At 41.0% G+C, this 23761-nt stretch overlaps 1 protein-coding gene across 1 annotated transcript in view; it reads left to right on the top strand.

Moving 5' to 3' along the window:
* Positions 1-23761, top strand: part of LOC110841259 (neurotrimin) — a 497850-nt gene that overhangs the window by 16186 nt on the left and 457903 nt on the right. Inside the window, exon 2 of the mRNA XM_087343406.1 lies at positions 3112-3251. Coding sequence (XP_087199532.1) covers positions 3161-3251 — 91 coding nt within the window. The 5' untranslated portion in view covers positions 3112-3160. The remainder of the gene's footprint in view (positions 1-3111; positions 3252-23761) is intronic.

Below are 23761 nucleotides of genomic sequence, written 5' to 3'. Positions count from 1 at the left end.
TCAATGCACTGCACGGTGTACAATGTTAAAAAAATCGATTTGAACGAAAGTAAACTTCCATAAATTACAGCATAAGAAACAAAACTCTAGACATTCTTCCAGAACTTTTTCTGGACAGTATCCGAAATTATTTGGTCTCAAAGATATCTGTATTCTGGGTTGTAGCTCCACGTAATCTGGTAGAAGTTTACCAGCGTTTCACAGATCCTTGCTGCTTCTAACGTCTGGACGAACTTCTACCAGACCACAATGCGCAACAACCCAGAAAACAACCATCTTCATATTCGTCGCCTTGAGAACCTGAAATCTCACTTGGATTGAATTTGTATAGTTTGTGGGCTATTTAAACTAACTAACTAGATGGCTGACGGAACCCGAAGGTTCATCACCGAATTAACCAAAGCCCTCCACCGGACCCTGTCCTGGGCCAACAAAATCCAGTCTCCTTCAACTCCTATCTCCCATAGATCCCGCCTGAGATTATCCTCCCATCTACGTCTAGGTCTCCCCAGAGGTCTCTTCCCCTCAGGCTTCCCAAATAGTGGACCCAACCAACTAGATGGCTTATTGAACCCGAAGGTTCATCACCGAATTAACCAAAGCCCTCCACCGGACCCTGTCCTGTGCCAACAAAATCCAGTCTCCTTCAACTCCTATCTCCCATAGATCCCGCCTGAGATTATCCTCCCATCTACGTCTAGGTCTCCCCAGTGGTCTCTTCCCCTCAGGCTTCCCAAATAGTGGACCCAACCAACCAGATGGCTTACCGAACCCGAAGGTTCATCACCGAATTAACCAAAGCCCTCCACCGGACCCTGTCCTGTGCCAACAAAATCCAGTCTCCTTCAACTCCTATCTCCCATAGATCCCGCCTGAGATTATCCTCCCATCTACGTCTAGGTCTCCCCAGCTGTCTCTTCCCCTCAGGCTTCCCAACCAATACCCAGTGCACACCTCTTGTCCCATCCATGCGCGCTACATGCCCAGCCCATCTCATTCTTCTCGACTTAATCACCCTGACAATATTGGGGGAGGAGTACAGATTTTTAAGCTCTCATTATGCAGTTTTCTCTATACCCCATCGTCTTCTCTCCTAGGCCCAAATATCCTCCTCAAACACCCGATTCTCAAACACCTGCAATCTGTGTTCCTCCCTCAGATTTAAATACTTTTATAAATACTGTGACGAACAGAATGTTCCATTAGAGCAGCTGAATAACTAAAAGCTTTAAATATGGGCTCCGTAACGTGGATTTAGTTAATTTTTGTGTTTATTTATATAATTTTTAGTTTATTTTACTGTAATAGAGGAGTGTCCTTTCCATAATTTCTGCTCTGTACAATTATTTGCACTGAGTAGTAGCGTGTTCTACCGTTGCTATAGGAACGAAGTTCATGGGATGAGAAGCTCCTAAAGAGCGTCTCTTCTTCGTGTTCTCATGTATATTTCAGTTACTAGATGCACTCACTCAGTCACTTTAGTCTTCCGCCGTAAAGGGAATATTTAACCGGGAGTTGCATTTTGTACGTATGGACACTTGAAAAGGCGGCTAAATTTTAGCATCGAATATTAAATCAGTTATGTAACAATGGTGAAAAAAAAAAGATGAAAGAACTGTATTTACATTCGCTGGGAACAGAGTAGCGACGTAGCTCATACGAATTTAGTACGAGCTTCGAGGGACCATTCATTACGTCCCTCAAACACAGAGCCCAAATGTTGATATTAATTTAGAAAATATTCACGTCGCTTTAAATTATCTTGTTATATATTTCCCATCACCACTGGCGTGCAGTCTTTTGTTTTCATGCAAGAACGTTCTTCAAATCAGGGGGAAGGCTTTATATTTTATTCATGACAAAAGCACGCATTTGCCATTAATGTCTATATGTGGCAATTGTTTACGCTGAAGCGATGTCTCATTTGTAGTAGACGCTTTAGAAAAATAACAACTTCAGTTTCTGATATTAGTGTATCGGATTAGTCTGTACACGGTGTGAATTACTTTTTCCCATAGATTTCACGTTGGAATTAAATTTTACGTCCTGAACATAGCAGCGGCTGAAAAAATCGGCAAATCTTCATTTTATATTTAAGTATTTCGTATGATTCTCTTTGTAAACAGCGATTATTTCATTAAACAGCGTTAGCCAGTTGATGTTCGTAATGGTGAAGAGTGGTGTTTTCTTCGCGGTACGGACTGAATTCTTAAATACGTAATATTTAGACGAGCTTTGACTTCAAATGGTTAAACAGTTGATCTTTTTAATGGTGAAGAGTTGTGTTTTCTTCGCGGTACGGACTGAATTCTTAAATACGTAATGTTTAGACGAGCTTTGACTTGAAAAGGTTAAACAGTTGATCTTTGTAATGGTGAAGAGTTGTGTTTTCTTCGCGGTACGGACTGAATTCTTAAATACGTAATGTTTAGACGAGCTTTGACTTGAAAAGGTTAAACAGTTGATCTTTGTAATGGTGAAGAGTTGTGTTTTCTTCGCGGTACGGACGGAATTCTTAAATACGTAATATTTAGACGAGCTTTGATTTCAAAAGGTTAAACAGTTGATCTTTTTAATGGTGAAGAGTTGTGTTTACTTCGCGGTACGGACTGAATTCTTAAATATCATGTAGACGAGCTTAAATAATGAAGTATGTCTTCTATAACCCTGCTTGAATGAAGAATAAAGATCAACACAGACACGTGCACAACAACTAAACTCCGAGGAGTAATTAGTCAATCATTTACTCATATTAATCACCTTTTATGGAAGCGGACGGTTCATAGAGACCACAGGCTTCCTCGCCGTTATCTTAATATTCATTCACCCATGTACATCTTGGTCTTCCTAAACAACCTACGACTACTCATCGTAAGCATGAATTTTCATTTTCTTTTCTCATTCAACGCCACATAGAAATTTTTCTACCTCAGATAAAACATTGCCGTAAAGTAACCTAAGACGTCATTGTGGTCACATAATTTGTCATAAATATAATACGTCAAGACAAGCCTTTTCTTCTTGAGACTTAGCCAATCGTAGATCCTCACTCGGCTTTAGGATCGTAATGTCGTGAGAAAAATAAAACATCAAATTCCCTTCTGTTTACAGCGAAGAACCAAACTGAAGATGAATTCCGAGCTATTAACTAAGATGGTGGATGAACAGGCCTGTTCTGTTTGTCAGGGCGCGAAGTGGGGAGGATTGTGAAGGGATAACTCGGACGGAATCCGGCCTCGCTGCTGCCGTCGGTAAGTACAGTAATTATTTATCTTTGTGTCAGGCATCATGGCCTGTATAATTAAGAGAAACTTCTGAAATTATGAGTCTGCCTAAACGTCTGCTGTACCCGACGTAATACAGAAATAAATTAAAAAAGGTCTATAGTTTTGAGTGGGATGCGAACCCACGGACCCAAGTTACAGACTGCGCGACGACTGTCATCGACATAATTAATTATAATGTTATATTATTCTTAATTGTTACTGTTATGTCTGGTTGCTTAATTACACTGAATTAACGAACTATGAACTATTAAGGAAGCTACGTAAGGACTTAACCTCACAACAGCCCGGGAGACACTTAGTAGCGTTGCTTTTGAAACCAATTTGAATATTGCTGCCAATCAATGACGCGTTTTTTTAAAAATAGAATTAAATTCAGATGACGTATCTTAAATCTGATTTATTTTGATCAATATTTCTGCTGAATTAGTGGACTTAATTGCCGTTTTATATTTGTAATTCCCGTAAAATTAATCTAGTATGTCAAACAGACGCTATGTGGCAGCACCGTTCCGTTATGGTAACTGCATTTTGATTTTTTTAATGCCTCGATGTGCTGTCAGAAATTCATATGATGTGACGATCCACTCTTTAAGGCTGGAAGTACTTACCATATTTACCAATTTCAAAATAAGCCCGAGTCTTCTGTCTATATTTCGCTGCTTTTATTACATATTACAGCAAGAACAAATTTTTGCCTCTGAATAATGTATGTAGTTCATTTCGCGTGCCGATGCAAATATCGCAAAAAAAAAAAAAATATCTTGAGCTGAGATGTCTTGAACTTCTGCGGTGGTCCGTACGTGGGATTTCAGAAGTCTCCTTCCAGGAACCTTAAAACCCATTTTCGTGTCCCCCCCCCCCGGCCCCTCAAATCCCATCCTGAACCCCCCCCCCCTCTCCTCATTCTTGCCTTCATCCACCGTTTCCAGCTCTCTAACTTTCGCCTGAAAATCCTTTCCAACACTTTTATCAACCAAAATCTCTCTCTCTCTCTCTCTCTCTCTCTCTCTCTCTCTCTCTCTCTCTCTCTCTCTATCCGAACTTTCGTATTTTTCGTTTTACTTCTCTGTTTCTTGTCTCTTTCTGTCCTGTCGATTTCCTTGTCACTGCCGTCCTCACCCACAGCAATGTCACTCTACGTGGCGCAGGCGAAGCGACCTCTGTAGCCTCAAACTTCTTTCAACCATCCACACAGAGACACACAGCAGCGACGGTAATCTTTACAGATTCACCGCGTAGGCTTCTCTCGGATGAGAACAAAATAAAAATGAAAAACCGGAAAACATTTGAACAGAGACGTAAAATAAGGGAAAATGCGTTAGTGTAAGAGGCGAGGAAAGTCTATAAAACGACAGGTGTAAGGAGAAGTGTGAATAAAATTGAACTGAGACGTAGCGAACAGATAAGTGATGTTACAAATGAAAAGATGCTTGTGTGAAGAGAAGCGATGACTTGGAAGACCTAGGAAAAGGTGTGAGGATAATATTAAAATGTACATTAAATAGGGAATATATTATTATACTTACGTATTTCTTATTTTATTTCGAGTCTAAAATCATTGACAGAGTTTGGATCTAGTTCGAAGGCAAACAATCAGTTGGTAGAGTCAACTCCCGAAACGTCGTGTATATCTAGTATACCTCAGACCGTGAGCAGTGTCAGACATGATATTTGTCATCTGTAATGTGAAATTCTATTTACTGTAGATTAAGGGGGAAAACATTTGTTTGAAAAGTGTCTCGTGGTGTCTAGTGAAATCTCTTGGCATTCTTTTAGTAATAAGATCCATGCAAATATATATTACAGTGTACTGTGTATGATTATTTGTGTTAATCATGACAGACAAAGTTCTCGGTAATGACGCTAGGTGGCATAATGCTCTATTTTACAAGTGCTACTATCATTAGGCAACTTATAGAAATAGTTATGAAGAGATTAATGTGCAGAATTTACGAAGTTTGTAAGAATTAAATATATGAAATAAATTGTTACCGTTGAATCTCAACGGGTCTTTCAACTAGTAATTTGTATTAAGACTGGAATTAACCTTGTATCAGCATTGGTCAGTTCGTTGCTTGTGTTGTCTGTCTTTTGTTATAGTCTGTAAAATATGCATTTTATTCTCTTTACGTTTTTGAAGGAAACTCGGAAAAGATTTATTGCAGACGACCAATTACACGAATAAACACCGCGAAACACATAACGTTAAAAGCATCTCGGTGCCTCATGGTTGCGCGATCCATCGCCAGACATAAACTGCGGGTGAGAGTTAGGTAGGCGCCACGAATTCCGCCACAAACCCACAACCCCTACTTTGCAACTCCCATTACGGACACACGAAAATAGCACCCACACCCAATCTAATCCATCAGCTGCCCCCTCCCCCTGACATTCTGGGTTATTTATAATGTTTGTCCCGGACTGCGCCGTGATTTCTGTTATTTGTCACGGGGTGACAAGTAGGCGATGGTCTAGCTGTCCCCAAGAACAGGACAAAAAAGTATTAATGTCTGGATGAAACAGTCGTAAAGACCACGCGTGTTTGTACAGCGTGAGGTGTCTAAAATAAGTTTCTTCTGCAAATGCGGAATCAGGTTTCTTAAACAGAATGTATTTCCAAAAAAAATCCATAATATCAAACAGTCTACTACCACATAGTTTACTAGAAAAAAATAAACGCACGAACTCCTATCTCTGCCATGATTGAAATGTGCTTCAACAATTCACCAAACATTTAAAATAATTTATGTATACAGGGTGAGTCAGAAGTATGTTTACAAACTTCGTGTGCGTGTTTCAAGGATCGAAAATAAGAAAAAAATGTTCCTGTGAACTTGGAGTCGTAAATGTTTCATTTTCGAAATAATAGCCAAAAATAAGTTTTTTTCTTACTTTAGATCCAGGAACACGCACACGAAGTTTGTAAACATACTCCTGACTCACCCTGTATATACAAGTTTTCAAAATATCGAATTTGCTCACAAAAACAAAGATATTTTATACTGCGTATCTTATAAATAAACTACAACAGCGAGACGTTAGAAAAAAACACATAGGTTTTCCTCAGTAGCATCAAAAGTAAATATATTAGGAAGACTTTGGTTATACAGAGAAATATATAAAAATAAGATGTAATCTATGAAATATTGTCTGGGGGTTGTGTGAAATGAATTTAGTTGATTTTGGTTAGGATATATTTGTGGGAGTCCTATGTAGATGGTAATGAATTTTTTGGTTCCATGGAAAGTAAGAAATTTGTTGACTAGCTTAGCAACTGTTAGATTCTGAAGCAGGACAGTGTTCCTCGAAGTTAATTAGAGGATTAATTTAATGATTCTCGTTTGAATTAGGTAATTAAGCGACGTTTCAAGTATTTCACACTGCTATTCTTCTAATTCCGTTACTTCGTGGATAAGAGAGAGTGATACGTCGTTAAGTTTCGGTTATATTTCCGACCTTGGTCCCCTACTCTAAGCCGATACCACGATAGTAAATTAAAATAGAACACACGCTGTGTATATTTGAAGCTTTGCAAAGGGGGACAATACAATATACGACGTTTGAGTCTCACTGTGCTTTTCAGGGTAAGAAGAAACATCTTTAGACGTAAACATGGTTGTCTATTGAGCTGTTGTTAGTCCCGTAGAAATTGACGGACGTTTCAGAGGTCCTTGCTGTCTGCTTCATCAGAATACCAGAATACACGGCTCAATATCCCGGAAAACAAGAAATATACTTTATATTCTTCGCTGTGAGAACCTGCAGTCGGCTTAGCTTTTTGTATGTCTAAAAAATTTCGAAAGTTTGACAAAGACATTATTTAAATAACGCGTAGTTTAGTGATATCTGATACCAAGATTAGTTAAAGAATACTAATCGGTGTTTACAGTGAGAATCATACGAAACACATAAATTCAAAATGAAGAGTTATTGATTGTTGAAGCAGGTGGTATATATACTTACCACTGGGCTTTAAAGGGATAATTGCAGAATACCGTCTTACGACGCTGAAGAATATTTCGTGGTTTTTTTCAGTCCCTTGAGGTGATGTCGACTGAGTTGGTGTACCTTAAAATAGGCCTCTGTCGCCTATTTCCACAGCTTTCGAATTCCAGTCAAAATATAAACTAGGATGTCACTTAAAATGTGGGGTCATTTGAGATTTGACATTGTGACGTCGGCTCCCGAGATCTGAATTTCTGTTCGCGTGAATCGGAGGCGTACACACCGAAGGAGTGAGACGCATGTCAGGACGTACTATTGAGAATTGTCGCTGTTGTAAATTTTAATTTTAAAATTGCGGGGTGCGGGGGCGGGGGGGGCACGCAACTAACTTTCTCTGTACGTACATAGGTAAAAACAATTATATCGCGTAATGTAGAAAAAAAAATGCTTCTAAGGTTTTCAAATATTAAATTCTTTCTGTCTTTTAAAAAAGTTTCTAAAGAATTGTTCGTAACTTGGAAACCTGCATTTTTTTAAAACTTAATTTCTCTCCTGTTTTGACTTTCTTTACCATTTCTTAACGAGACCCGTAGGCTACACTTTGTACTTTAAAATTCTCTTCCGTTTGCATTTTTCATTTGTGTTCCTTATTTCTATCTTTCTCCGTTTTTCTCTAGTGGCGCTTCATGCACTGGTTTTAATTACGGACTAGGAAAGGCGTCTTTTTTCCTTTCTTTCTTTCTTTATTCCTTAGTTTTCTTTTATTTGTGTTCCTTTTTGTGTGAACTCGGTGAATTTAAAATTAAAATTGAATAATCTCCCTGCTATTAAATTTGCGAGGATTTGGCTTCTAACATGTAACCAAACAGAAAGACAGAAAAATCACAAAAATAAGGAAAGTTACAAAAGAATTCGTCGTTTTCTTTTCTTCTTTTTGTACTCACGGAATTACTGAATGTTCTTATGTACACTTAATTCCTACATAATCTGAAATAATTTTATGAAATTCTTTTAGGTAATAAAAATGTAATACACCCAGTTATGGCTAGTGGAGTAGCTTATTATCATTATTATTCCATTGGCTTGACGTGTAGCACGCATAGAGAAAATGGTAGAAAACTAATTCTGCTTAGTTTCTTCAAATAGCTCAAGTGTTCTCTAGACTCAGCCTTGCCTACAAAATTTAGAAACTTTGACATTTCACGGTCCAGTAGCTCAAATGACATTCGTCCACGTGCAGAATTACAAATGTAATATATTCTCTTGTTTGAAAACACCACAACTAATAATTTTATTTTATGTACTCTGAAGATGGCAGTCTTCTTGGTTGTTGGTAGAGTTTTACCAACGTTTCAGAGACTCTTGTTACCTCCATCATCAGGGCGATGAAACGTCGATAAACTTCTACCAGACAACACTTCGCTACAACCCAGAAGACAGCCATCTTCAGACTCACCACCGTGAAAACCTCAGATGCCTTCTATACTTCTATAAATAAATATGTTTAATGACATTACGTACTATTATTAGATTTCGTCCTGTGAAATAATCGTAGTTCGCCACGTTGATTCCGCAATTTACTTACTAATGTTACGTATTTTACATTACTTTCAGTGCAATGTTAGCAGTTGTTCATGTTCGAAATATCCTTGGTTCATGTCTGAACCTGAAGACGGATACCGTTGCTTAGTTATTTTCGTGATTGCCCTCAATATTTGTAGACAAATGTCAAGACAGTATCTTAAAAGTTACTCTGCCATTTTATCGAACATGCTTCCAAATCCTGATATGAACGCAATAAAAATAGTTGATACGATATTATTAAATCAATAAATAATATTCATAGTAAACCAGTTAGACATAAATATCCATCTTTCTTTATATTCTTTGAATATATTTGTAAGGAACTACTTTGTACTCAGTGTACAAGCCGTTAGTTAGTTAGTTAGTTAGTTTCCCTTTTGTGTGAATATATTAATTGTGTTCATTCCTGTAATTCGTTCTGATACGAAGGGCCGGTGCGAATCTTGACAGTTATGCTTTAGCCCTAGAATATGAATGTGATATTCCTCATGTAGTTGCTTGTACGTCATTAAAGAAGCTATCGTTGGAAGGATAATGGAGTGGTACTGTGAAAGTTATATTAAACCACGATGGGAGGCAGACGTTAAGAATCAAAAAAAAGTTTTATTATTTTGACTTCGTAACTTCACAAATGCAAGGAACGTTGTCAAGTAACTGAGGTTACTGTGGCAGGATTTAAAAAGTAACTGTAGTATTTTCGTAAGAATTATTTGCTGGTTAGAGAAGAATTATATTTCCAATTTAGATTTGTGTACAGGTCAAAATTGAGTTGACAGGTATTATGTGGGTAAAATAATTACTTTACATTTTAGAAAGTAAATTAACCCAAAGTTCCAGCGCCCTAAAAATCATATCAATTACATTTTAATAAGTTAAAGAAGGGGTAGGCCTACATTGCTGTGTAAAATTCGAGGTTTTTACGTCGATGAGTCTGAAGATACTGTCTTCAGGGTTGTTGCGCCGTGTAATCTGGTGGATGTTTACCGACGTTTCAGAGTTCCTTGCTGCCTCCATCATCAGGGCGATGAATCATGTGTATTGAACCAATCTAAGATTTCTGCTGTTGAGTTCGAAAGAATTGCATTGTTCATGTAGCCTTTTGAATGGGTTTTTCCCCTCTGCTAGAATTGACTTCTTCCTACTATAGAGGATCGATTTACAAACGAGTAGTGAATTATGCTGAAGAATTTCTAGTGTTATAGCTCTCCGTATCTGCCTTTCCCTTTTGAGCAATGTCCGGCATTAGCATAACTACATTTTCACTTCGTCTACCAAGACTGGGTACTAGAAAGAATTGCATTTTTAAAGGAAAGTTCCGGAGATATATTCCACATCTCGTCTTCCTTTATCTTGTTGCCTACGGGTGGAATCCATTTTCTAGGTGTTATGCGCGCGCATCCTTCTTTAACAATCGCTTCGTTCTGAATAGAAGTAAGATATCATTGAATTACTTCAGCATTTCTTACGCGCTCGATCACAAGAGTATATTTCTTTTGTACTAAGCTCTGCTTGTGACTCGATTTTATGTGGAAATGTTCAGTAACATTATCAGTGCTAAGATAGGAAATAAGAAATGATTTCTTACATCTGTGAAGTCCCCATTGCGTGCGTTTGAGGCTTTCGTTTTTCGATCTGCGTGTTCTGGAAAGGACAACGCACAATTTCTGGTGATACAGTTGATTATTCTGTCATGAAATGAAATGTTTTTCCAGCCAATGACGTGTTATTTTCTGGAAAACGATCATATAATCCACTGTTTATTATTGTTATAGGATTTAACTTCCTCAATGACTATAATGTAGCTCATTTATTTTTTATTTAATAACATTGTCAGTAACGTCAAATGACAGAATTTTTAATAAATAATTAATTCGAAAGGCTATTTAAAAATGTGGTTATAGCATATATTTGCAGTATTTACGGACATTTCCCTAGACGGGCCGAGGGAAAATACATAAATCTTTAATAAAGAAAACCAGTTTTCGGGCCGACATTTGAACCCAGAACCTCGCGATTACGAAGCAGCAGTGATAACCACTTGGTTGTAATGTTTTTACGTTCCTTTGTACGACATGGAACAGCGTCTCACGACCTCCAGTAGGCTAGTTTGTCAGCGCGTTCACTGACATCGTTCTCTTAGAAGGAATTAATTACTGAATTGGTACATTAATTCGAAAACAGAGCAGTAACGCTTTGGGGTTGTAATCGGGAGGTACGTGGTTCAAATATCGTCTTGGTTATACTGTATTCAGATTGAGGTTTGTCTTGGTTTTCTGTAGTTCCTCCGGTATAATATCGACATATTATTTTTAAATAAAACTTTTACCGGTCATGCATTATCACTGATACTAATACTTTTATTCCTTTCTATATAAATATTCTTGTTACAACGATGTCATTTTATAATCTGCGAATTGATTTATCATTCAGTATAGGCCAAGAGAAATTGTAAGCAAAATTATTGATGTAATTGGGCGAGACTGTGTACGTTTCTGTAGAAATGGGTTCCTTACGGCCCCTTTGTCCATCCCCCATATGATTCACGTGTGAATGTGGAACAGAAGTTGAATGATATTCATGCCGAAAAGACGACTTGAACTGTGCTCAAATATTGTAGGTTACTAGTGTAATTTTGAATGACGAAATGACTTGTATTCATTTGTGTTTGAGTTTTGCTGAATAGTTTAGCTTTGGGAACGGAGGGCCACTTGTAGCTGCTACCTGGGCGAGGTCATGTCGCGGTACTTACGCACCAACGTTTGTTGCAAGTAGCTGATGACAGAAACGGAGAACCGGGGGGCTCGTGGCGTCATAGGTAATTAGTGATCTAATTAATAAGCACTCAGTCGATAGCAGTGCCTCCCCACGGACAGCTGAGGTACTCGTCGAATCAGCTGAAGAGGAAGGATGAGACACAGTCAAAAACCATTACCCCTTCAAAGGAATTGATTTTAGATTTTGGCTGAATTCTGTATTTATCCGTACTGTTTGTTAAGGGGGGGGGGGGGAATTTGTATTTAATTTCGGTTTAGTATATCATTATGTCAGTTCTCTTTTGCATAGAGCCGAATTTTTGGGGGTAATTAATGCGTAATGAAATGCGAAGGACGTGGAAGGAGACAGCCTTGGAGTAATTTAAAGCACTGTACCGGAATTTCTCTGGAGGGACTTAGAAAAACACAGGAGATCTCTGTAAGGTATAGGCGGTGTCTGGGCCGAGATTTGAACCCAGCACTTCTCGAAAATGAAGCTGTATTAGTAACCAGCCGGCTGCTATGTACGTTGAAAGAGTTTCAGCAACACTTTTCTCGTTACGTTCATACGAATTTGGATTTCACAGAAAACTTTTATTACCACGAAACGAAACTTGACGTTTCCTCTCTGTCCTTGTTATCATGAGAGCTATTTCGGAGTCATGACACTATAAAATTAAATATGGTGTTAGGGGAAGACAATTATTATCATGGCGAAGTTGAAATTCACAGAGAATTATTTATCTTTGCACATGTGCAATTTTCCCCTTCCACAGTTCAGTGATCGAGGGTTGATATCCTAGTTTGTTTCAGAACTATGGCGAAGAAATACAGCAAATACAATATATAATTTCTTTATTAAGTAGCTCAGTTAATTAATGGTGCTTAGGAAAATAATTGCTGTTTGCTCTGACAATCGTACGGGAAAGGGTAAATGTTATTGTCACAGGATCTTTGAAGATTAAGTAGATTTGTAATACCTAAACTACGTATCGCACACATAATTTGATTTCGTAACACTTGACTAAGTTTGAACGCGTGTCGGTTAGTCAAGACAACGAGATAAAATACAAGACTGTTAGTCCACGGTGTCCAGGATGTTGTGGGACTGGGTTGCTGTTGAAGGCGGACGAATGGTTTTCGAGTGGTTGTGTGAAGAAAGCACTGATAGAAATTGGTTTTGGGTTCGTTAATTTATTCAGGACAGAGAAGCACATTTTTGTTGTTAATTTATTAAAACGAGGTCTCTCCGAGAGAATATTTACACGTCATGCTAATTACGTCAACAACTGCAAGATACAGGTTTCCCGAATTATATACACCTTGGTGGCTAAGGTATATAGAAAAACCGAGTTTTGAAAAACCGGTTTTCGAATTCCAGTATTTCCAAAAACCCGGTTAAACAGGTTTTCGAATTTTTACAAAAAACAAAATATAGTTGAAACATTAAAAAAATATTTATACTTATTTTAATCTTTTTTAAGTTTATTTAATATTTATGTAACTACAAAATATAACAAAATAAAATATACTGTATACAAAATCAATTAAAATACTAAAATAACTAAAATCTGTACAAAATATGTATTATAAACTATGTCGTTTGCTACATCCAAGTTAAAAATTTGTAGCCTCTTAGAAACTAATTCTAATGTTTTCTTAGCACCGCAGGAACTAGCTATTGGAACTAAGCCCAAATTAAAATCTTCCGAAAAATGGTGTACGTTGATATTCAAATATCTGCGATATCTTTTGATAGTCCACTCATCTAAAGTGACAGAAATTTTTTCCCCATTATTCTTAATACAATCCAATTCATTTATAATTTCACGTTTGGCATTGTCATAAAACTTATGAATGAGATCCATTACTCGAGAGTTGTTTTTTTGGTAATGAATAACCCCGTTGTTGCAAAGACTCTCGTATGAACGAGCTTGTTGTAATGCTATTAATGGACAATCCATCCATCGCATCACGTTTTGCTATAATTTCTTCTAAACTGAAATTTTTCACGAAATTAAAAATAGAATGCGTTTGTGGATCTGCATGTCAGACACTCGCCTGATGCATGAAGATTAGTCTTACTACAATATGCTTGTGCCCGAAGCGATTTCAAGTCAAAATATTAACGTTTTTAATTGATTGATTAACTGCTTTTTTCATATTAATTCTAGTATTTAAAACCGGTTTTTTTAAATTTTAAAAACCGGTTTTCGAATTTTACAAATTTAATTAAAAAACCGGTTTTTAAAAACCGACAAACCCTAGTCGTGACAAGGGATCACCATAAGTGTCGTAATGTGACGAAGATTTACAAAGCGTGACTAAGCGTGACAAAGCGTGACTATGCGTGATTTACTGTTAAGGCGTAACGAAATGTGGCCATAAGTGTCGAATCGTCACAAAAATTTTCAAAACAATGCCAAACGTAAAAATACACAAACCTAACCTAACCTAACCTTACCTAACCTAACCTAACCTAACCTAACCTAACCTAACCCAACCCAACCCAACCCAACCCAACCTAACCTAAGCTGACGTAACCCAACACATGCTAACCTAACTATTAGTTACTTCTGACGTATTGCAATGTTGTCAAAAATAACCGTACCGTGCGTAACATAAGTTAGGCGTGCCGAAACGTGACATATAGATCACGCGTGCTCAAGCGTGACAGCGTGTCTATGCGTGACCTAACGCTCCCGTCGTGACAAGGGATCATCATAAGTGTCGTAATATGACGAAGATTTACAAAGCGTGACCATGCGTGACTAAGCGTGACAAAGCGTGACAAAGCGTGACTAGGCGTGATTTACTGTAAAGGCTTGAAGATATGTGGCCAGAAGTGTCGGAAGATGACGAATTATGCAATGCGTGACTAAGCGTGACTAAGCGTGACTAAGCGTGACTTTGCGTGATTTACTGTAAAGGCGTGACGAAATGTGGCCAGTATATTCGAAAAATGAGAAATTTAAACAAAGCGTGACCATGCGTGACAAAGCGTGACTAAGCGTGACTTTGCGTGATTTACTGTAAAGGCTTGAAGATATGTGGCCAGAAGTGTCGGAAGATGACGAATTATACAAAGCGTGATCATGCGTGACAAAGCATGACTAAGCGTGACTATGCGTGATTTACTGTTAAGGCGTAACGAAATGTGGCCAGTATATTCGAAAAATGAGAAATATAAACAAAGCGTGACCATGCGTGACAAAGCGTGACTAAGCGTGACTAAGCGTGACTTTGCGTGATTTACTGTAAAGGCGTGACGAAATGTGGCCAGTATATTCGAAAAATGAGAAATTTAAACAAAGCGTGACCATGCGTGACAAAGCGTGACAAAGCGTGACTGGTCGTGACGTACTGTAGCGGCGTGACGAATTTTGGCCATAAGTGTCGAATCGTCACAAAAATTTTCAAAACAATGCCAAACGTAAAAATACACAAACCTAACCTAACCTGACCTGACCTGACCTGACCTGACCTGACCTGACCTGACCTGACGTGACCTGACCTGACCTGACCTTACCTGACCTGACCTGACCTGACCTGACCTGACCTGACCTGACCTGACCTGACCTGACCTGACCTGACCTGACCTGACCTGACCTGACCTGACCTGACCTGACCTAACCTAACCTAACCTAACCTAACCTCACCTAACCTAACCTAACCTAACCTAACCTAACCTAACCTAACCTAACCTAACCTAACCTAACCTAACCTAACCTAACCTAACCTAACCTAACCTAACCTAACCTAACCTAACCTAACCTAACCTAACCTAACCCAACCCAACCCAACCTAACCTAAGCTGACGTAACCCAACACATGCTAACCTAACTATTAGTTACTTCTGACGTATTGCAATGTTGTCAAAAATAACCGTACCGTGCGTAACATAAGTTAGGCGTGCCGAAACGTGACATATAGATCACGCGTGCTCAAGCGTGACAGCGTGTCTATGCGTGACCTAACGCTCCCGTCGTGACAAGGGATCATCATAAGTGTCGTAATATGACGAAGATTTACAAAGCGTGACCATGCGTGACAAAGCGTGACTATTCGTGACAAAGCGTGACTAGGCGTGATTTACTGTAAAGGCTTGAAGATATGTGGCCAGAAGTGTCGGAAGATGACGAATTATGCAAAGCGTGACCATGCGTGACTAAGCGTGACTAAGCGTGACTTTGCGTGATTTACTGTAAAGGCGTGACGAAATGTGGCCAGTATATTCGAAAAATGAGAGATTTAAACAAAGCGTGACCATGCGTGACAAAGCGTGACTAAGCGTGACTTTGCGTGATTTACTGTAAAGGCTTGAAGATATGTGGCCAGAAGTGTCGGAAGATGACGAATTATACAAAGCGTGATCATGCGTGACAAAGCATGACTAAGCGTGACTATGCGTGATTTACTGTTAAGGCGTAACGAAATGTGGCCAGTATATTCGAAAAATGAGAAATTTAAACAAAGCGTGACCATGCGTGACAAAGCGTGACTAAGCGTGACTTTGCGTGATTTACTGTAAAGGCGTGACGAAATGTGGCCAGTATATTCGAAAAATGAGAAATTTAAACAAAGCGTGACCATGCGTGACAAAGCGTGACAAAGCGTGACTGGTCGTGACGTACTGTAGCGGCGTGACGAATTTTGGCCATAAGTGTCGAATCGTCACAAAAATTTTCAAAACAATGCCAAACGTAAAAATACACAAACCTAACCTAACCTGACCTGACCTGACCTGACCTGACCTGACCTGACCTGACCTGACCTGACCTGACCTGACCTGACCTGACCTGACCTGACCTGACCTGACCTGACCTGACATGACCTGACCTGACCTGACCTTACCTTACCTTACGTTACCTGACCTGACCTGACCTGACCTGACCTGACCTGACCTGACCTGACCTGACCTGACCTGACCTGACATGACCTGACCTGACCTCACCTGACCTGACCTGACCTGACCTCACCTGACCTGACCTGACCTGACCTGACCTGACCTGACCTGACCTGACCTAACCTAACCTAACCTAACCTAACCTAACCTAACCTAACCTAACCTAACCTAACCTAACCTAACCTAACCTAACCTAACCTAACCTAACCTAACCTAACCTAACCTAACCTAACCTAACCTAACCTAACCTAACCTAACCTAACCTAACCTAACCTAACCTAACCTAACCTAACCTAACCTAACCTAACCTAACCTAACCTAACCTAACCTAACCTAACCTAACCTAACCTAACCTAACCTAACCTAACCTAACCTAACCTAACCTAACCTAACCTAACCTAACCTAACCTAACCTAACCTAACCTAACCTAACCTAACCCAACCCAACCCAACCTAACCTAAGCTGACGTAACCCAACACATGCTAACCTAACTATTAGTTACTTCTGACGTATTGCAATGTTGTCAAAAATAACCGTACCGTGCGTAACATAAGTTAGGCGTGCCGAAACGTGACATATAGATCACGCGTGCTCAAGCGTGACAGCGTGTCTATGCGTGACCTAACGCTCCCGTCGTGACAAGGGATCATCATAAGTGTCGTAATATGACGAAGATTTACAAAGCGTGACCATGCGTGACAAAGCGTGACTATTCGTGACAAAGCGTGACTAGGCGTGATTTACTGTAAAGGCTTGAAGATATGTGGCCAGAAGTGTCGGAAGATGACGAATTATGCAAAGCGTGACCATGCGTGACTAAGCGTGACTAAGCGTGACTTTGCGTGATTTACTGTAAAGGCGTGACGAAATGTGGCCAGTATATTCGAAAAATGAGAGATTTAAACAAAGCGTGACCATGCGTGACAAAGCGTGACTAAGCGTGACTTTGCGTGATTTACTGTAAAGGCTTGAAGATATGTGGCCAGAAGTGTCGGAAGATGACGAATTATACAAAGCGTGATCATGCGTGACAAAGCATAACTAAGCGTGACTATGCGTGATTTACTGTTAAGGCGTAACGAAATGTGGCCAGTATATTCGAAAAATGAGAAATTTAAACAAAGCGTGACCATGCGTGACAAAGCGTGACTAAGCGTGACTTTGCGTGATTTACTGTAAAGGCGTGACGAAATGTGGCCAGTATATTCGAAAAATGAGAAATTTAAACAAAGCGTGACCATGCGTGACAAAGCGTGACAAAGCGTGACTGGTCGTGACGTACTGTAGCGGCGTGACGAATTTTGGCCATAAGTGTCGAATCGTCACAAAAATTTTCAAAACAATGCCAAACGTAAAAATACACAAACCTAACCTAACCTGACCTGACCTGACCTGACCTGACCTGACCTGACCTGACCTGACCTGACCTGACCTGACCTTACCTGACCTGACCTGACCTGACCTGACCTGACCTGACCTGACCTGACCTGACCTGACCTCACCTGACCTGACCTGACCTGACCTGACCTGACCTGACCTGACCTGACCTGACCTGACCTGACCTGACCTGACCTAACCTAACCTAACCTAACCTAACCTAACCTAACCTAACCTAACCTAACCTAACCTAACCTAACCTAACCTAACCTAACCTAACCTAACCTAACCTAACCTAACCTAACCTAACCTAACCTAACCTAACCTAACCTAACCTAACCCAACCCAACCCAACCCAACCCAACTTAACCTAAGCTGACGTAACCCAACACATGCTAACCTAACTATTAGTTACTTCTGACGTATTGCAATGTTGTCAAAAATAACCGTACCGTGCGTAACATAAGTTAGGCGTGCCGAAACGTGACATATAGATCACGCGTGCTCAAGCGTGACAGCGTGTCTATGCGTGACCTAACGCTCCCGTCGTGACAAGGGATCATCATAAGTGTCGTAATATGACGAAGATTTACAAAGCGTGACCATGCGTGACAAAGCGTGACTAGGCGTGACAAATCGTGACTAGGCGTGATTTACTGTAAAGGCTTGAAGATATGTGGCCAGAAGTGTCGGAAGATGACGAATTATGCAAAGCGTGACCATGCGTGACTAAGCGTGACTAAGCGTGACTTTGCGTGATTTACTGTAAAGGCGTGACGAAATGTGGCCAGTATATTCGAAAAATGAGAAATTTAAACAAAGCGTGACCATGCGTGACAAAGCGTGACTAAGCGTGACTTTGCGTGATTTACTGTAAAGGCTTGAAGATATGTGGCCAGAAGTGTCGGAAGATGACGAATTATACAAAGCGTGATCACGCGTGACAAAGCATGACTAAGCGTGACTATGCGTGATTTACTGTTAAGGCGTAACGAAATGTGGCCAGTATATTCGAAAAATGAGAAATATAAACAAAGCGTGACCATGCGTGACAAAGCGTGACTAAGCGTGACTAAGCGTGACTTTGCGTGATTTACTGTAAAGGCGTGACGAAATGTGGCCAGTATATTCGAAAAATGAGAAATTTAAACAAAGCGTGACCATGCGTGACAAAGCGTGACAAAGCGTGACTGGTCGTGACGTACTGTAGCGGCGTGACGAATTTTGGCCATAAGTGTCGAATCGTCACAAAAATTTTCAAAACAATGCCAAACGTAAAAATACACAAACCTAACCTAACCTAACCTGACCTGACCTGAGCTGACCTGACCTGACCTGACCTGACCTGACCTGACCTGACCTGACCTAACCTAACCTAACCTAACCTAACCTAACCTAACCTAACCTAACCTAACCTAACCTAACCTAACCTAACTTAACCTAACCTAACCTAACCTAACCTAACCTAACCTAACCTAACCTAACCTAACCTAACCTAACCTAACCTAACCTAACCTAACCTAACCTAACCTAACCTAACCTAACCTAACCTAACCTAACCTAACCTAACCTAACCTAACCTAACCTAACCTAACCTAACCTAACCTAACCTAACCTAACCTAACCTAACCTAACCTAACCTAACCTAACCTAACCTAACCTAACCTAACCTAACCTAACCTAACCTAACCTAACCTAACCTAACCTAACCTAACCTAACCTAACCTAACCTAACCTAACCTAACCTAACCTAACCTAACCTAACCTAACCTAACCTAACCTAACCTAACCTAACCTAACCTAACCTAACCTAACCTAACCTAACCTAACCTAACCCAACCCAACCTAACCTAAGCTGACGTAACCCAACACATGCTAACCTAACTATTAGTTACTTCTGACGTATTGCAATGTTGTCAAAAATAACCGTACCGTGCGTAACATAAGTTAGGCGTGCCGAAACGTGACATATAGATCACGCGTGCTCAAGCGTGACAGCGTGTCTATGCGTGACCTAACGCTCCCGTCGTGACAAGGGATCATCATAAGTGTCGTAATATGACGAAGATTTACAAAGCGTGACCATGCGTGACAAAGCGTGACTATTCGTGACAAAGCGTGACTAGGCGTGATTTACTGTAAAGGCTTGAAGATATGTGGCCAGAAGTGTCGGAAGATGACGAATTATGCAAAGCGTGACCATGCGTGACTAAGCGTGACTAAGCGTGACTTTGCGTGATTTACTGTAAAGGCGTGACGAAATGTGGCCAGTATATTCGAAAAATGAGAGATTTAAACAAAGCTTGACCATGCGTGACAAAGCGTGACTAAGCGTGACTTTGCGTGATTTACTGTAAAGGCTTGAAGATATGTGGCCAGAAGTGTCGGAAGATGACGAATTATACAAAGCGTGATCATGCGTGACAAAGCATGACTAAGCGTGACTATGCGTGATTTACTGTTAAGGCGTAACGAAATGTGGCCAGTATATTCGAAAAATGAGAAATTTAAACAAAGCGTGACCATGCGTGACAAAGCGTGACTAAGCGTGACTTTGCGTGATTTACTGTAAAGGCGTGACGAAATGTGGCCAGTATATTCGAAAAATGAGAAATTTAAACAAAGCGTGACCATGCGTGACAAAGCGTGACAAAGCGTGACTGGTCGTGACGTACTGTAGCGGCGTGACGAATTTTGGCCATAAGTGTCGAATCGTCACAAAAATTTTCAAAACAATGCCAAACGTAAAAATACACAAACCTAACCTAACCTGACCTGACCTGACCTGACCTGACCTGACCTGACCTGACCTGACCTGACCTGACCTGACCTGACCTGACCTGACCTGACCTGACCTGACCTGACCTGACCTGACCTGACCTGACCTGACCTGACCTGACCTGACCTGACCTGACCTGACCTGACATGACCTGACCTGACCTCACCTGACCTGACCTGACCTGACCTGACCTCACCTGACCTGACCTGACCTGACCTGACCTGACCTGACCTGACCTGACCTGACCTAACCTAACCTAACCTAACCTAACCTAACCTAACCTAACCTAACCTAACCTAACCTAACCTAACCTAACCTAACCTAACCTAACCTAACCTAACCTAACCTAACCTAACCTAACCTAACCTAACCTAACCTAACCTACCTAACCCAACCCAACCCAACCCAACCCAACCTAACCTAACCTAACCTAACCTAACCTAACCTAACCTAACCTAACCTAACCTAACCTAACCTAACCTAACCTAACCTAACCTAACCTAACCTAACCTAACCTAACCTAACCTAACCTAACCTAACCTAACCTAACCTAACCTAACCTAACCTAACCTAACCTAACCTAACCTAACCTAACCTAACCTAACCTAACCTAACCTAACCTAACCTAACCTAACCTAACCTAACCTAACCTAACCTAACCTAACCTAACCTAACCTAACCTAACCTAACCTAACCTAACCTAACCTAACCTAACCTAACCTAACCTAACCTAACCTAACCTAACCTAACCTAACCTAACCTAACCTAACCTAACCCAACCCAACCTAACCTAACCTAAGCTGACGTAACCCAACACATGCTAACCTAACTATTAGTTACTTCTGACGTATTGCAATGTTGTCAAAAATAACCGTACCGTGCGTAACATAAGTTAGGCGTGCCGAAACGTGACATATAGATCACGCGTGCTCAAGCGTGACAGCGTGTCTATGCGTGACCTAACGCTCCCGTCGTGACAAGGGATCATCATAAGTGTCGTAATATGACGAAGATTTACAAAGCGTGACCATGCGTGACAAAGCGTGACTAGGCGTGACAAAGCGTGACTAGGCGTGATTTACTGTAAAGGCTTGAAGATATGTGGCCAGAAGTGTCGGAAGATGACGAATTATGCAAAGCGTGACCATGCGTGACTAAGCGTGACTAAGCGTGACTTTGCGTGATTTACTGTAAAGGCGTGACGAAATGTGGCCAGTATATTCGAAAAATGAGAAATTTAAACAAAGCGTGACCATGCGTGACAAAGCGTGACAAAGCGTGACTGGTCGTGACGTACTGTAGCGGCGTGACGAATTTTGGCCATAAGTGTCGAATCGTCACAAAAATTTTCAAAACAATGCCAAACGTAAAAATACACAAACCTAACCTAACCTGACCTGACCTGACCTGACCTGACCTGACCTGACCTGACCTGACCTGACCTGACCTGACCTGACCTGACCTGACCTGACCTGACCTGACCTGACCTGACCTGACCTGACCTGACCTGACCTGACCTCACCTGACCTCACCTGACCTCACCTCACCTGACCTGACCTGACCTGACCTGACCTGACCTGACCTGACCTGACCTGACCTGACCTGACCTGACCTGACCTGACCTGACCTGACCTGACCTGACCTGACCTGACCTGACCTGACCTGACCTGACCTGACCTGACCTGACCTGACCTGACCTGACCTGACCTGACCTGACCTGACCTGACCTGACCTGACCTGACCTGACCTGACCTGACCTGACCTAACCTAACCTAACCTAACCTAACCTAACCTAACCTAACCTAACCCAACCTAACCTAAGCTGACGTAACCCAACACATGCTAACCTAACTATTAGTTACTTCTGACGTATTGCAATGTTGTCAAAAATAACCGTACCGTGCGTAACATAAGTTAGGCGTGCCGAAACGTGACATATAGATCACGCGTGCTCAAGCGTGACAGCGTGTCTATGCGTGACCTAACGCTCCCGTCGTGACAAGGGATCATCATAAGTGTCGTAATATGACGAAGATTTACAAAGCGTGACCATGCGTGACAAAGCGTGACTATTCGTGACAAAGCGTGACTAGGCGTGATTTACTGTAAAGGCTTGAAGATATGTGGCCAGAAGTGTCGGAAGATGACGAATTATGCAAAGCGTGACCATGCGTGACTAAGCGTGACTAAGCGTGACTTTGCGTGATTTACTGTAAAGGCGTGACGAAATGTGGCCAGTATATTCGAAAAATGAGAGATTTAAACAAAGCGTGACCATGCGTGACAAAGCGTGACTAAGCGTGACTTTGCGTGATTTACTGTAAAGGCTTGAAGATATGTGGCCAGAAGTGTCGGAAGATGACGAATTATACAAAGCGTGATCATGCGTGACAAAGCATAACTAAGCGTGACTATGCGTGATTTACTGTTAAGGCGTAACGAAATGTGGCCAGTATATTCGAAAAATGAGAAATTTAAACAAAGCGTGACCATGCGTGACAAAGCGTGACTAAGCGTGACTTTGCGTGATTTACTGTAAAGGCGTGACGAAATGTGGCCAGTATATTCGAAAAATGAGAAATTTAAACAAAGCGTGACCATGCGTGACAAAGCGTGACAAAGCGTGACTGGTCGTGACGTACTGTAGCGGCGTGACGAATTTTGGCCATAAGTGTCGAATCGTCACAAAAATTTTCAAAACAATGCCAAACGTAAAAATACTCAAACCTAACCTAACCTGACCTGACCTGACCTGACCTGACCTGACCTGACCTGACCTGACCTGACCTGACCTGACCTGACCTGACCTGACCTGACCTGACCTTACCTTACCTTACGTTACCTGACCTGACCTGACCTGACCTGACCTGACCTGACCTGACCTGACCTGACCTCACCTGACCTGACCTGACCTGACCTGACCTGACCTGACCTGACCTGACCTGACCTGACCTGACCTAACCTAACCTGACCTGACCTGACCTGACCTGACCTGACCTGACCTGACCTGACCTGACCTGACCTGACCTGACCTGACCTGACCTGACCTGACCTGACCTGACCTGACCTGACCTGACCTGACCTGACCTGACCTGACCTGACCTGACCTGACCTGACCTGACCTGACCT

The sequence above is a fragment of the Zootermopsis nevadensis genome, unplaced genomic scaffold (genome assembly GCF_977971745.1).
Source record: "Zootermopsis nevadensis isolate Lab colony 2312 unplaced genomic scaffold, Znev_1.0 Znev_ptg000005l, whole genome shotgun sequence".
NCBI lineage: Eukaryota > Metazoa > Arthropoda > Insecta > Blattodea > Termopsidae > Zootermopsis > Zootermopsis nevadensis.
This window is presented reverse-complemented; position numbering and strand designations above follow the sequence as displayed.